At 39.4% G+C, this 15,341-nt stretch overlaps 1 protein-coding gene across 1 annotated transcript in view; it reads left to right on the top strand.

Annotated features, from left to right (window-relative positions):
• THSD4 (thrombospondin type 1 domain containing 4) overlaps nt 1–15,341 on the top strand; it is a 243,174-nt gene that overhangs the window by 42,005 nt on the left and 185,828 nt on the right. The window contains exon 5 of the mRNA XM_072345424.1: nt 5,280–5,709. Within this exon, the coding sequence (XP_072201525.1) occupies nt 5,280–5,709 (430 nt within the window). The remainder of the gene's footprint in view (nt 1–5,279; nt 5,710–15,341) is intronic.

Below are 15,341 nucleotides of genomic sequence, written 5' to 3'. Positions count from 1 at the left end.
TTTGTTACCAAACATTTGGCAAAGCTGACTGCTCACAACTTTAGGACTATTTTCCAGGTCAGTGAGCAGATAGGCATGCATTTTCATAACATATAGCAAAGTCAAAGGGCTTGCTTCTTTCATTCATGTTTAAGTGATTTTCTCCAGATTGATTTAAAGCTGGTGAAAAGTGAGTGTCTGGAATGCAGAACTGTGCAGGGCTGTGGTGCAGTACTGAGAGGCAACACAGAGTGTGGTTTGATATGAGTCAACCTGGCTGTTGAGAGCTCTCCCTTCTGAGCAGATGGAAATGCATTTCCCAGGACTGGTTTGTCATTCCTTTTCATTAAAAATGATAGTTGTGAGAGAGTCTGCTAAAATGATATGAGGTATAAACTTGGTGGCAGCTGTGACCAGGATAAGGCAGTGATGTAAGGCAGCCAGAAATATGCGGTGGGCAGCCTTTTTAAAGAAAACCTTCCTGTGTGCCTAAGGATCTTTAAATCAGTGAGCCTGTAGCTGGTGTGCAGTTTTTCCTCACCTCCAGTGAAACTAATGGCTCAAAGATGTTGCTTTAGGGTTGTTTCAAGAACTTGATATTATTCCATGAATTATTATTGAGTGAAAGGCTGGTATCTGAAAATGTAGGAATTGCAGCTTTTTTGGGGTTCATTTTAAGACATCGTTTCAAAGAGAGGTCAAGTCTTTTATGATGTTACTAGGAAGAGCTTTTGCTAATATTCAAACTTGTAGTTTTTCATTTACAAGAGAAGTATTTTGATAGGCAAGTGGAAGGAAGTGCTGCAAAGTTAATGTAAAATCCATTCTTTATTCTGTCTGATATCAGAAGAGAAAGAAAACAAGTTATGCTTCAGATAGCAATGAGCCAGGGAACCTCTGCTTAGAGAACTATGGGATAAATGTAAGGAGGAAGGAAGTGATGAAAAAGGGGAAAAATGAAAAGGTATTTGTTTGGGAGAGAGGCTTTGTGAAGAGCACTTCAGAGAGCAGGTGCAAGCCCAGGAGATCTGTAATCTTACTTGTGCATTTTAAAGATGCTGTGTGTCCTTGGATCAAAGAGGGTTTCCGTTCAGTACAGATAACCTGCCTGCTCACCAGCTCCATAAGTACTTCTTTCTTAGTGAACCTCGAGAACACTTGAGGTTCAAAGCATTGTTTGTAGTTCATAAACTCAGAAGCGATGATGATGTGATTATTTGCCTGTTGAGGGGTGTGTATGTTCAGGGCTGCAGTTGGAAAAAGCTGCTACAAGAAATTTCCTTTTTGGTGCTGTGAGGTGAAGTCTGCTGACTTGTCCCTAACGCGAGAGGGAATGTTAACAGACAAGAAGTATAGCAGCTAACAATAACTGTTGTAAGATAGGTTTGCTACAATCCCTACACTAACAGTAACAGCTCAAAGACTGATTTCTTGTACTTGTCTGGGCAAATGTATTTTTTAATTCAAGTATATATTTAGGTTGGCTGAAGTTTAAAGGTGCTCATCGTTTTGGTTATCAAAGTGCTAAACAGATTTGTCTGAACTATCAGGGAGGTGTGTATGTGGAAATTCTGCCTAAGAAGATTGCCAGATCTGCATTAAACAGCTGTTATGCCTCTACTTGAGATGAACATAATAGATCAGAGATGTTCTACTGGCTAAATCTGACATGAAACACTTAGTGCTGCTACTTGCTTTTCAGCATATATTTTCTATTAAGCAGTAATTTTCCCTTAGATGACAACTCTGTTGTTAGTGGCATAATTTCCCTCTTTGTTTTTCTGCAGTGGAAGCTTTGTCAGAGCTGTTTAATGCTTAGATCTTTCCCGTAGCTCTTTCTGAGTGTTTGTCTGAGAGATGTTGACAAACTGTGATTTTGTCAACAGATGAGATTGATAAATGTATTGTTGCTCCAGTGGCAACATCCGCTGCTACACTGAGAAAGATGAGCCTGTTGGTTTTTAGCATACTTGGCCACATATAGGTTTAGGGGAGTGCTGTTACTTGCTTGACCCACTTGTGACCTGTATTGTGATGCAAACAAACAACAACAACAAAAAGCATAAAGAGGGGCTTCCAAACCAAGTTGTGGTGAGGAGTGTGTAATGTGGGTTATGAGAAGAAGGTAAGAAAAATGCAACTGTCAACTAAAAACAGCCAGTAAACTGTCAGGGCTTGACTTAGTTCCATCTCCTACAGGTAGATCAGAGCAGAGTTGAATTAGCATAAACTGAACAGTGTCAAGAAGGTTAGTTTAATTCCAGTTATTAAGCTAATGATAGCCACTGTCTGATTTTCCTGCTCTTTCCTAGCCCTGAATGCCCTCTCCCCATTGTTCTCTCCTCATGTATGGATCTACTTGGAGTTCCCTCCATGTTACTGCATGACATCATAAATTCTACCTGACGCTCCCCAAGGAATATAAAAACTAATTACCACTAGGCTATTTTTACAGTCTTCTTAATTACATTGCAACAATCTTCATTCCCAGTTTTTAAAGATGTTGCCAAGCGTGAATGAAAGGTGCTTGAAGGCAAAACACAGAGCTCTGAATAGTTTCCATCCAGGCAATAATGGTTTAAATGAATGCATACACACTGATAAAGATGTTAATAATTAGAGGTTGAGTGTTCCACTTTGTTTCCAGCAGTTTGTATGTTGAAAGAAACTTAAAGTTTCCATCTACCAGAAGTTAACCTTCCATTTCATGGAAAGTGTATTCCAGTGAAAATGCCAGTCCATATGCATGGACCTGAACATGCATGACCTGAGCAGGGTAAACTTGTGGGGTCCTCACCAAGGTTTCCAAGTTATAGTGTTTAAAAAAAAGAAAGAAAAAAAAGAAGAGCTAAGATGAAATAGGAATTAACAGTGAGCACATTGTTATTGCTTCCGATTCTAAGATTGGAAGCAATAACAAGATCAAATTTTTGCAATTAATTTGATGAGATTTCAGCAGCTTTTGGTCACGTTGTGCCCTCAGCCATGGGTTTAGCCTTTCAACTAATACGCTATATTTATGCTTGCTGTTTGCTTATTTGTTTTCTTCCAGGCTGAAGAGTCCTGGTTTGCTTGTCATTTCTTGCATATCCTTTAGTTATTTTCAGTTCTCATTCATGACCCTGAACTGGAGGTTAATAGTCAAACATCAGTCTCATTTTTGCCCTCTTACTTGACCTCTCCTGGCTTGTGAGCAGCAGTTCCTCCAGGCAGGTCAGCCGACGTGCCTCGCTGCTCCTCTGTGGAAGTGTTTGTAGCTGTAAAGAATGTGGCATTTAGATGGCTGAAACAGAGGCATATTCCTACCATTCCTCTGGTCAGAAAATGGCTTAGTGCTCTGTTATTCTCAGCTTTCTCTTCCTGATGCCAAATGAAGCAACCTGACTGTTGCCCATATATTTTAAAAACTAATTGCAACAGGCTTGCCAGCCTGTGCCCACCCTGGGAAGGCACTGGCACAAAATCGCAGTCAAGAAACTGCTATTTGTCAGTCTCATTAGAGACTAGGGCATGTGTAAGTAAGGACTTGTATCTGTTTCCCAAGGTGAACCAGGTTGCTCCAAAATCTGTTTCCTGAGACCTATAATGCCATGGTTTTTCCAGAGCACCAAAACATGCCAGAATGTGAAGAAAGGAGGACTTTTGTTTTAAATTGGTTTTACTCTTACCTGGAAATGAGATACTATGCTGAAATTGAGAAATGGCAGAAAGAAAAGGGGAAACAATTGATTTAGCCATTAAAAAAGCTCCACACAAACTACACACCACATTGTGCTTGTTTAAATCCAATTGTCTTTAGCCTCAACTTCTGAACTAATTGCCATTCATAATTTCTCTTTATTTGCTCTCCTGTCCCCTTACAGGATACTTAATTTTTTCTCTGTTAATGCTGTAAATCACCGTATTGCTTTTCTCTGCTGAAACCACTAAAAACCTACCTCAACAATGACCATCATGGTCACAGAGCAGATTAACTGCTATAAACAGCTCAAGAGTGCTGTCTGCTTATCTGCCAGGGTAAATCAGCGCTCTTGTTCACACATCCTTGAGCCAGGAAGATTGATTAAAGGCCCCACGTGGCCATAAAGCTAGAATGTTAAGTGACTTCCATGGTTTCCATGTAACAAAGGTCTTGGGAGAACCTAAGAGTGAGGAAGAAAACAAACATGAGAAAAAACAAATCTGAAGAAAAGCCTTTGATCTGTTGGCTGGCTGACATCTGTAACATTGATGGAAGGAAAAGGACTTTTTTTTTTTTTCCTTTTTTAAGGGCATTTCTTATCCTAAGCTGCAAAGGTTACCCAGCTCATCTGTATTCACACATTGCTCTCTACTGGGAGGGACTTACTTCTTCAACTTATTTCTTCAGACTGCAGCAGTCCTGATGTGATGTTGCTGTATAGGATGACAGTGAAAATAAATGCAAATGGGCCTATTGCTTGCAGATAAAATTCCAAGATTAACCCTTTTGAATAGCAGGACTCAAATGTATTATTCATTTTGTGCCTTTTAGCTTATAGTTTGGTGCTAAGGTTTTAGACTGTATCCTTTCTTTCTGTGGATGCGTAGAAGACAGAGCTGCCGCTCAGTGAGCACAAGCTGCTGGCCAATGCTTCTGGCAAGATTAGGGCTCGTACCCAGGGGTGGGATGTGGATGTGATCAGTCTTCATCCCTGTGTGACACTGTTTCCATGTTAATGTAAGATGTTTCCATGTTCCACCTTAATCTGAGGTTGTCCATTAAACACCCAATATGAGTGAATCCCACCCCTTGGACTCCTGTGTCCTCCTGACTCAGTGCCTGGTTCTTGAATTTCTAAAAGGTATGATTCAGATCTACTGGCTAAAGAAGGAGAAAAAGTAAACCGTACTGTAGCAAGAATATTTTCCTGCATTTGTTGACTTTTCCAGAGGTCTTTTAATAATATTTTGATGTTCCTCTCTCTGTTTCTGTTTATATCTGTTAAGTAGCAGTTGAAGCAGAACCACAGGAGGCCTTCTAAATGCAAATGTTTAATGATCTCTGCCATATCGAATTCAAAATTTCCCCTGTTCTTACCCAAATGCACAGCAGGGATTCCCTGCTGTTATGTATCCCCAGCTCTTCAAGAACGTGGTTATGAATTTTAGGAGATTCTGAGAATTTCTATCTTCAAGGGGAGTACTAGGGTTGAAAAGAACAACACTGTCCTGCCACTTTTGCTTTGCACTGAGAATTTAGACAAGTAGCAAGTGATGAGTATTTAATAGCTCCTTCATTTATGAATTCAGTAACCACTTTTTTCTCTCTCTGATTTTAGAAGCAGAAACAGAAATCCTATTGGTCCAGGAAAGTATGGATATGGAAAAGTGCCATACATTTTACCTTTACAGACTGATACTGGTCAGCAGCCTCAGAAACTTCGAAGGCAGCGACAGTCATCAAGGAACAACGTATTTCATCAGAATCCAAATCTCATGAACGCTTACAGCCAGCCAGCCAGCCCTTCGCTCCAACATGGGAACCTTTATCAAGAGGAAAGTGGGCCTCAGACTGGTCACCAGGTCCTTGGACCCTCAGTTTATCAGTCATCTTCATTTCCAGTATCTCAAAACTTGTTTCATAGCAGTGACTCAAGCCATCATGGATCTGCATCACACCCGATGGTCCAGGGTCAGCCCCAGCCTCAAAGGGCTGCAGCTATTGTGTGTGTTGGCGCCTACAAGCAATATAAGCTCTGCAACACAAATGTAAGTCTGTATTTCTTATATTTAATTTTTTAGACAACTGTTTGTTTCCCCTGGTATTCTAAATTTTCATGTAGTCAAGAAGTTAGATGTGCATTGTTCTTTATCAGTTTTTAGGAGTATTTTTTATGAACTTAATTTAGAAGTGTATTTTTGAATACTAAAAGTAGATGTGCAATATTGTAGTTACCTAAAACCATACCTTCAGGGATTTTAAGCAGTCACTAAGCCTACTAGTATGGGCTATTCCGTTTTGATAGAGGGAGAAACTAAGTCACAGGAACACTGATTTATTTATTTTTTTCATACAAATAATGGAGAAATGGGGTTGGGATAGATCATATTATGCAGCATCTTACTTCTCAGACCCATAAAATAAGGCTAAAATCCTGGGAGTGCTATTCCCGCTCTAGGTAGCATTAGAACCAGCTACCAGTAGCCTATATCATGTCAGTATCTTTCTATGGTACTGCATGCATTCTGTAACAGATGCTACTTTTATCAGCACCCGAGCTCCACATGCTCAGATTTTTGGCTTCCGAACTTTCTGGAGAGAAAATCTGTTCCATGTTAATTTTTAAATAAAACTTATTGTGTTATTACTTCATTCAAAAATAGTTCGGCTGGGTGTAGCTCTAAGCTCTGGGGCAATCTCCCATTGTGTGTGGGAGGCAAGTGAAGTTTTAGTATTTCTCCCCACAAGCAATTTCCATCATGCAAAGATGATGTCTGAGCATTTTCTAATGTATCTCTTCCTAATATCTGTGTCTTGCTGGGGCTACTATTCTGAGGTAGTGTCATAGAATACAACAAGCCCCTGCTGGATATTAGAAGCAGGGCATTCAAGAGTGGTCTCAGTCACTAATACAAGAGCCTACATGTGTCTGAGGGATTGTGTGGTTCTTCTGCCTGTTAGAAGCCCTGCCTGCAGAGCAGAGATGTAGCAACAGAACATGATCAGGATAGCAAAAGCATAACCTAAACAAGACAGATGAATGTCTTTTTGCCTGTTAGTGTAGCAATTATTACATATTTAAGAGTAAAGACTGCTAATTGAGTCTAGAGTATTTGATTGAAGAGAACTAAATGGCAAGAAAGTTTGCGTGTTTTTCTGAAAGGAAAAGCACGGAAGGATTGCTCTGAGCCTCAGCTAAGTCCTTGTTATATATTGCTGTTTTGGAAAATCTGCTTCTGTTTTTTGAAGGGGAAAAACAATAAGCCTACTTAGTAGGCATTAATCTGGTAAGTTGTCAGTTCTGAGTTTGCTCTCTTGCATTTAAGCCATATACAGATGTCTCAGTGGCCAATGCCCAAGTTGTGTTTTTACTAATAAACCGTTCATTATGGTTATATCCAGCACTTATGTATTGCTTTGAAATACTCTAGGGATTCTTACTACCCTGTGATAAGCTTTTGCTTGGGATCAGTGATTCTTTTTGACATATCACATTTCCCTGTGTTCATTTCATACGTTACTGCTTCAAGGCAAAAAGTTGGACAACATTCTGCCTGACCTGAAAAAGTAACATAAAGGTTTCCAGGAATGATCCCTTTTCAGAAAGCAACAGGAGATAGGTAAAGAAGTTAGAAATGAGGAGGGGGAAAGAAGCAATCACAGCCTCAATGATGAAGGAAGGTTTGTTGAGAAATCTTGTTGAGAATGACAAGCAGGATGGAGAGAAGAGGGCTGTGAGCTTGTGAATGAGAGATGAGACACGCAGGTTGGTGTGATGAATGATCTGACCACTGCCAATTTTTTGTTGGTAGTAGGGGAACGTAAGTGAAAATATTTTCATGTTAATTCTGGAAACAGTTGTTTAAACGAAAGACTTCAAAGAGGAAGAGAAAAAGATAGGTGAGCATACCGTTACTTCATACTGGCTGTGGTTGCGTAAGTGCAATTATAAGGAAATCATTGTCGATATGTGAGATTTTTAGTAAGAAAGAGAAATTGTAGATGAAGTAGCTCTTCCGGGGCATGAAACTGTAGGCATAGTGATGTTCTTTATTGAACAGAATTTCTGTTCCATCAGAGAAGCTATAACTGCTGTTCAGGTTATTTTAGATGTGGTAATTAACATGACTAGGGAAAAGAAACTGCTAAGAACAGTTTGTCTTATAAAGGCCAGGATGAGAGCAAAACAAGGCTGATAGTGTTTCATTTTGTTTGCTTGTTCTTCCTGATTAAATGCTTCTGTACATGGACTTTAATTTAATTTATCAGCAGTGACATGTACCAGAGGCCCTGACAGCATGCAGAGAACAGTCTCCTTTTTCTCTTTTTCTTTTTCAGTTCTTTTCCAGAGCGTATCAAAACAGCAAATCTCACTAATGGAGATGGAAAATATCCTGTTAACAGTTATCCTGGTGTTTAGCCACTCCTTCTACAGTTTCTCCTAAAGGCAGTTAATTAATAATGAATTAAGTCAATCTGCCTTGGTCCATTAGGTTATTTCCTCATTATTGCACATTTATTGTTTTTTCATTAATAGCTAAACTCATTTTAGATGACTGACAGTTTGATTCATAAGAGTTGAGCTAAGGGATTTAGGGAGAGCAGAGGAAGTGCTTCTATTTAATCAAGTGTTTAGGCAGGCCATTAAACCCATTCTCTCATAGTAGAAGTGGCTTCCTCTCTTCAGCACCTTGCACATACAGTTTGCACATGCTCAACTCAGGGTGTACAGCTGCAGCAAACAAGCAATAGACATCTGTCCTTTACTCACAAACAGTTACTGCCTGATCTTACTGAGAGTGTAGGCTATTTGTTATGCACTAACCTTCTCCAGCATAGCCTCTGTACCTCCAAAATGAAGGACTGATGAGTAAATCTTCGTTACTTCCCCCTGCATTAGAGAAAAGAGAATTATATGGGCGTGTGAGTGAAGTAGGGTTTGAGTGCCAACTTGTTTGTGGTGTTTGTCACCAGAACAAAGGAAACAACTCCAATGGAACATTTATTTACTGAACACTTCTTGTTAGTGATTCTCTCAAGCAGTGCCAAGTCGCTGGCTCTTCATGAGTGTCTGGATGTGTGTGAATGTATTTGGAAATTAACTTCACACTGAGGGCTGCCTGAGGAGTGAGTGTTTGCAAAGCAGTGTTCAGAGTTCGGGATGTTGAAGCCTATGTGGGTAGTATTAACAGGAAGTGACCCTTCAAAAAATCAGTTTTATATAATTTCAAATAATTCTTGTAAGATTTTCAGTGAATGATAGCTTACTGATAGGCATTTACTCTTAATGTGCTGTCCTTAGGAGAGGTGCAGGGGGGGAAGGACCTGCTGGCTGTGACAACCCTTTATCTCTGCTGTTCTGCACTTCCAACTGTCCAGATTGCACCAGTGCAGCTCAGTCTGCTGCCACTTGGTAACCATGACTGCTTAAATGCTTTGGTGACAAAACCTGTCAAACAAGGTGGTGTTTTGGCTGCAGTACAGCAAGAAGTACGGGAAGAATGCGCAGAGAAAAAACTTGGTGGTGTGGTTGAAGAGCAGAGGTGAGGTGAGAGGCCCAGGGCCAGTCCCTACTCTGCCATGATGGAGTAAATCCTTCCATTCAATCCCTATAGCATATTAATGATGATGATACTAATTTTGACTTGCGTGAGTCATTCCATTTTTCCAGCAGAAGGCTTTTTCAGATGCAGAATCCTAATTTAATAGAAATCAAATGTTGTACAGGAATGAGTTGAGAATCTGTTTAGAATTGACATGCCCTGTCACCTAACCATGCAGGTGAAGACTGGCAGGCTCCCATGGCATCTGGTATCTTGGGCCATGCTGCCAGCCTGCTGGAATTCTGTGCAAGAGGGTTTGTTATTATCTTTTTTTTTTTTTTTTTTTAAGTTTTCCATTATATGGAAAATGAAATATTTCCCATGTTTCAGTTTTTAACAGAGGTGTGAGTGGAAATGTTTAATCTTGTATGGAACTGAAAATGTAATTCCCAGAAGGCTTTTCACAGCTGCTGCAAGGATGTAGTTGAGATGCTCAAATACTGAGGTAATGACAAATAAAGGACTATTTACCTTTAAGATAAGGTTTCTTTCAGTTAAAAAAAGTTCCCAAAGAACTACTGTGTAGTTTGTTTCTACTCTCTTTGAGATTTGTATAGAGTAGGTGTTTGACATAAGTGGAAATGCGGGGTTATGATGACTTATCTCTTCCTGAAGGAATTTGGTATTGACTTTATGTGAGGAATTTTTCCTTCAAACACTGTAGGAGTTTATGTACTTTCGGTAGACTCATATTCTGTGGTTGTATAGGAAAACTGTTAAAAGCTCAGATGGGTTTATGTTGCTTTAGCTGTAATGCAGTTTGTGTTATATTTGCAGGAGAACTTAATAAATATTAATTCAGAGTGCCTTATTACAGATACACGCTTAACTTACCTGGCAGTGGCACAGAGGTGTCACTCATAAAATGTCTCACAGAGTTTAATGAATTGTCCCTTGTATTCAGCAGAGTCACATAGAGACATCTTTGATGAAGCTTTTAGACTACAGTTGTTTCCTCTACATCTCAGTACTGGAACTTTATGACATGCTCCTCAACAAGTGAAAAGACTGTGTTAGAACAAAATTGTGTATCATGACATTTTTATTAGAATTTAAATAACTTATGGGAAACTGGCTCCCTTAAATCATGAGGGAAAATGTTGGCATAACTTCAGAAGCTTTCTCTGACACTTTTATTCCACCAGTGTGCTCTCTACTTGGGGAAGTAACAGAACATAAAGTCAACTCCTTTACACAAAGTAATTATTGCTAGGTTAATTTTTTATTAATCCAGGAAAATGTTCATAACAAGGCAAAAATCACACAATTCAAACATTATTTTGATGTCTAGAGTCTTATGGTTATTTATTAAAAGTTCAGTTACAAGGTAGTCTTTGATCAATAAACACAAGTTATCTTAAACTAACCTGGCATGCAGCGGTCCAGCAGTCATGCTCTAATGCCCTGTTGTGCAAAAACCTATAAAATATGGGCTTAAAAATCTAGGTATTGTGTAAAGATGTTGTTAATGTATATATTCATACAGGCATAGTCTTCATTCTCCAGGCCAGGGAGAAGTGAGCAGTAGGGTCTGTTATGTTCTCATGGAAACTGCCTGCTTCATATAGAAACAAGGAGATTTTATCCAAAGACAGCTTAGTAAGATATTAATAAGGTATAACATCACCTATGATAGTTTAAACACCAAGTCAGTAATATGTAAATATCCCACTGAAAAGCTGAGAGTGTGTGTCAGTCTGTGAGTGTATAATCACAAAGACACAGCAAGTAAATTATATGTTGAGTTTGCACATACAGTAATTGCACTTTTCCTAAGAGTTAAAAGGCCAGTGTTTCCCAAACCAGTCAATTGCACAACTTGGTTGTGCTTGAAGCATTTTGTGACATGCTGTCCTAGTTTAACGAGTGGTGCCACCCCCTTTCATTCATTTTTTCCACTCAAATGTTACAAAATAGTAAGTGGAACTCACACTGTACATTTGGAAGATCAGTTGTGAGTGCTCACAGTGACAGCGATTTTACCCTATAGAAAGTAGTACTGCTTTTGAAGCAGTAGTCATGTATAAATTGATATTAAATATCACCTAACTCAAACCATGATGAATATGGCTCAGGATTGTGTACTATGGTTAATGTTCTGTCCATGCAGAAATCCCTCTTCTGGTAAAAATACCCAAACACTCCTTGTAATGTTCAACCTAAGCTTTCAATTCCCTTCTTGTGTTTCATGCTGTTGCTCCTAAATACTGTCAGGAATTCTCATGTCTGTTCTTGGTGCTAATAACCTGGAAGCCAGTTTCCCTCTTCTACCACAAGAGCGGGCCAATTCCAGAGACATTCACCAACATTAGTATGGTGTTTAACACAAGCACTATGGGAACTGAATTTTCCAGAAGCTCTGTGGGCTTCACAGTGTGCAGTGTCTTGACTTTTGCTGTTCAGAAATACTGCAGAAGGTGTGGTTAACAGTAGATCCTCAGGATTTTAGGACACCACAAGATGCACTGAGCTTTTTATTGTTTGCAAGGATTACCATGAAGTTCTGAAGCTGTTAAATGAGTTGCTTGGTGAAATTTGAGAAGTCTGTGTACCGACTGAAGTTGGATGATGCAGAATTTATGGCCAACAATTGATGGAGATTCAGACCCTCAATTATGCCTAGTAATAATGTGATATAAAAATATTATTTGTAGTGCCTTAAAACTGAAAACAAGATGCATATCATTTGGCTGAAACATTTGTTTCCTAACTTTTCAGCAAACTAGGAGTTAGAAGGTCTGACTTAGTAATTGGAACCATCTGAGATGTTACCTTTTCTTGTTCTGAGAGTGAACACTGTATATGTCACAGAGGGAAGGAAGGTCCTCAGTGACTTCCTCAGCTGTTAATAGCAGCATTAGCACTTGAAATACTGTAGAGTGATTCGGAAACTTCGTTTTGATGCTTTTTGAACTGAAGCAATTATTTTCCCTATTTTCCCTCAATGTAAAACACAACTGTGGAGTGCTGAGATGCATTACCTTGTACAAACCTCTGTGCCAGGTTTTCAAGAGGAAACTAATCAGTGAAAATTAGGAGTTCAGAATTTCAACCATTTAAAGTCAGCTGCTTGCATTCCTGACATAACTGCAGATTTGTTTAACAGAGTACTGTAAATTTGAGTAGTCATTTATCAGTATAGACGAGTGTTGTGGGAGATATTCTAAGGCATTCCAGCTTGTCTTTGCTTCTTTTTGTCAAGTGTTACTGACAAAAGTTTTTGAGATCCTGGTGTGCAATTACTCAATATTCTGTAATTCAAACAAGAAACTTGCTTTTTGTTCATTTGTTAGTTTAATTGCTTGCAGTTTTTAGAAGCAGGGGGTGCTGCAGTTGTCTAGAAATACTGCTCAAGGGAAATCCCTTGAGTTCATTTTCAAAATATGTATTCTTTGAAATATTGCCATTATAGGCATTTGTTACTAATTCCCTTTAATTGCAGGCATAGGAAAGACCTCCTGTCAGTTGTCAGTATCTGTTTTAATATCACAGAATCACCAAGGTTGGAAAAGACCTGCAAGGTCATCCAGTCCAACCATCCACCCATCACCAATAGTTCTCACTAGACCATGTCTCTCAACGCAACGTCCAAACGTTCCTTGAACACCTCCAGGGTCGGTGACTCCACTATCTCCCTGGGCAGACTGTGCCAGTGCCTGCCCACTCTTTCAGTACGTGAAGTGAGCGCTTTTTCCCCTGTGTTAGTTTAGTACTACTGATAATAATGAGCTGGGTGTTTTCAAGGTGGCACGAATTCCATGATGGCAGGAATTTGTAGAGAAATTAGCTGCCAGTACACTCCCAGTCTTCTCTTGTGCTGACAAAGGTGAGTGGAGTGGAAGAACAGGAGAAGCTGCCAAAATTAAGCCAAGGTTGCTTAAGTAGAAAGCGGTCTGTTAGAAGTGCTGTTGCTGAAGTTTTTAGGTTTTTTGTTTAATTTAAAATTTTTACATTATTTTTAATCAAGGCTCTAAGCCTGCGAATGAAAAATGGTCAAAACTCAAGTAAAAAGTGGGGAAACAAATGCAAGATTACATGAGCAGGAAAGTGTTTCATTTCTTACAAGGAACAGTTGTGTTGGAGGATGGTGGACTTCTCTCTCAGAAGTGCTGAAAACAGGGAGCTGCACTGTGTGCTCTGTGGTGCCCAGAACAGTTAAAAAAAATAAGCAGGCTGCAGAAATACTTGAAGTGATAAAGAAGTAAAGTATCAGGCTGCAATGTTCTGTGTCTGTTTTGCTAGCACTTCATCGAGTCTGTAGTTGTCCAGAAATAGCACCTTTCAGGGCATCCTATTGTGCGTGTAGAGACATGCAAGCTCAATTAATAAGAAAGAGTTTCCTTTGAGTGATATGTTGATAAGGCTTTTTGTCTTTCAATTCTTGACTTGTAGTTGTGGAGAAGCCAATGCCCTATTTTTTATAACCATCACCACAGTGTTAGTGAGTCACTGGGTGATCTGTAGGGGGTAGAAGGCAGGGAAAGATCCCATGCCTCTTCCTGAAAACTGTCTTCTGTTTTTAATTTCAACATTCAGTAAATTCCATGCCAAGCAATGAACTGTTTTCTCTATTTCTGGTTGCATTATGAGTTGCAGCTAGCAAGCCTGCTCACTCTCTTGACTGCCCATTTAAGACCTCTCTGAGTCACTTTTTGGTGACAGCTTCTTACGATGGTGCATAGTTAACTTCTTGGGTAGCAGAGTGCCATTATAGGATGCTCAGTGTGACACAGTCGAACTAGTCCAGGTTCAGGGCTTTCAGAACTGGAGTTTTGTGAGCAATCATAAGGAAACTCTTGTGTATTAAGAAAATGACTTAATTATTTACTGTTTTATTTTACTCCAGGTTCTCTGCATAGATCTGCAGCTCAGTTATTAGTGATAAATGCTTAATGTAATTACTATTCAGCTTTTGGCTCCCTGCCTAAAAAATGTTCATTGCAGAAAAAAATTAAAAAAAAAAAAAAAAAAAAAAAGGCTTCTCTAAGGGCTATTAACTGAAATTGTTACCACAGTGTTTGATTTAACATTCACTAACCTGCTGTGTGATTGCAAGATCAGATCTTTGTTGTAAGGAAGGGAGCTGAGTTATGGAATAATTAGATACAGAAAAAATAGTAAATTATTTAATGCCCTGTGTTGAGTAATTGGGATTTTTTCCATGTTTGGTATTGTACTTATTACTTGATGATACTCAAAGCAAAATTTGCATTGACCGAAACTGCAATTATGATTTGGCAACTCATCTGCAAATGAGATCCAGAGGTTTTCAGTCAGACACCAAAAATGGAAACTACGTAGTTTCTTAAACTGAGAAAGGATTGAGCTGAACTGTAACATAGGTGAACTTTTGCTCCCAGAATAGCAGAGCCCCTTGAAACTGCAGACCATCTTCAGTGCTCTTCAGTGGATACATCTGCCACATGCCTACTGACTTCTACTGTGGATGAGGCAGAGATCATATAGTCACTCTTCTACCTAAACATTCCTGATTCATCTCTAGAATTAATCCCTCCTGCACACTGAATGAGTCATAGGTCACAGGGGAAAGAATAGTGTGCAATCATTCATATGAGGCACAAAGAGCCAAAACAGATAGTAGTTGCATGGACAATCTCATGTCTTCTAAGTGGAGACTCAGCATTTTCTTAACGTCTTGTTGCATACTGTGTGAAGCTTCGTAATTTCAAAACAAAAAAGAAGAAACATTCAGAATCAGAATCCTGCCATGTGATAGGTCAGCATTCATATGCCTCATCAACGTGCTGCAAGTGAGCCATGGGCAGTTCATCCCTGCTAGTGCTACAGGCAATGGAAATATTTTGCCATTGTGTTCATGAGTTGTTTTTTTTTCCACCACAGGTGTTACAGCTATTCTTCCAAATATAGTCTGTCTCTGCGTTTGCCTTCTAGCAGAAGCAGACCCGCTGTATTTTCTTGATCAGTCACGCTTTTCCAGCTCTTTTCACTCTTCTTCTGCCTCCCCAGTTCTACCTCCTTCTAATTCGGCTCCTTCTCTTTACTTCCTTCTGGTTTTACTGTTTCAGAACCCTCTGGCCAATTTGTGCATCCAGCAT

The sequence above is a fragment of the Excalfactoria chinensis genome, chromosome 10 (assembly GCF_039878825.1).
Source record: "Excalfactoria chinensis isolate bCotChi1 chromosome 10, bCotChi1.hap2, whole genome shotgun sequence".
In the NCBI taxonomy this organism is placed as follows: domain Eukaryota; kingdom Metazoa; phylum Chordata; class Aves; order Galliformes; family Phasianidae; genus Excalfactoria; species Excalfactoria chinensis.
This window is presented reverse-complemented; position numbering and strand designations above follow the sequence as displayed.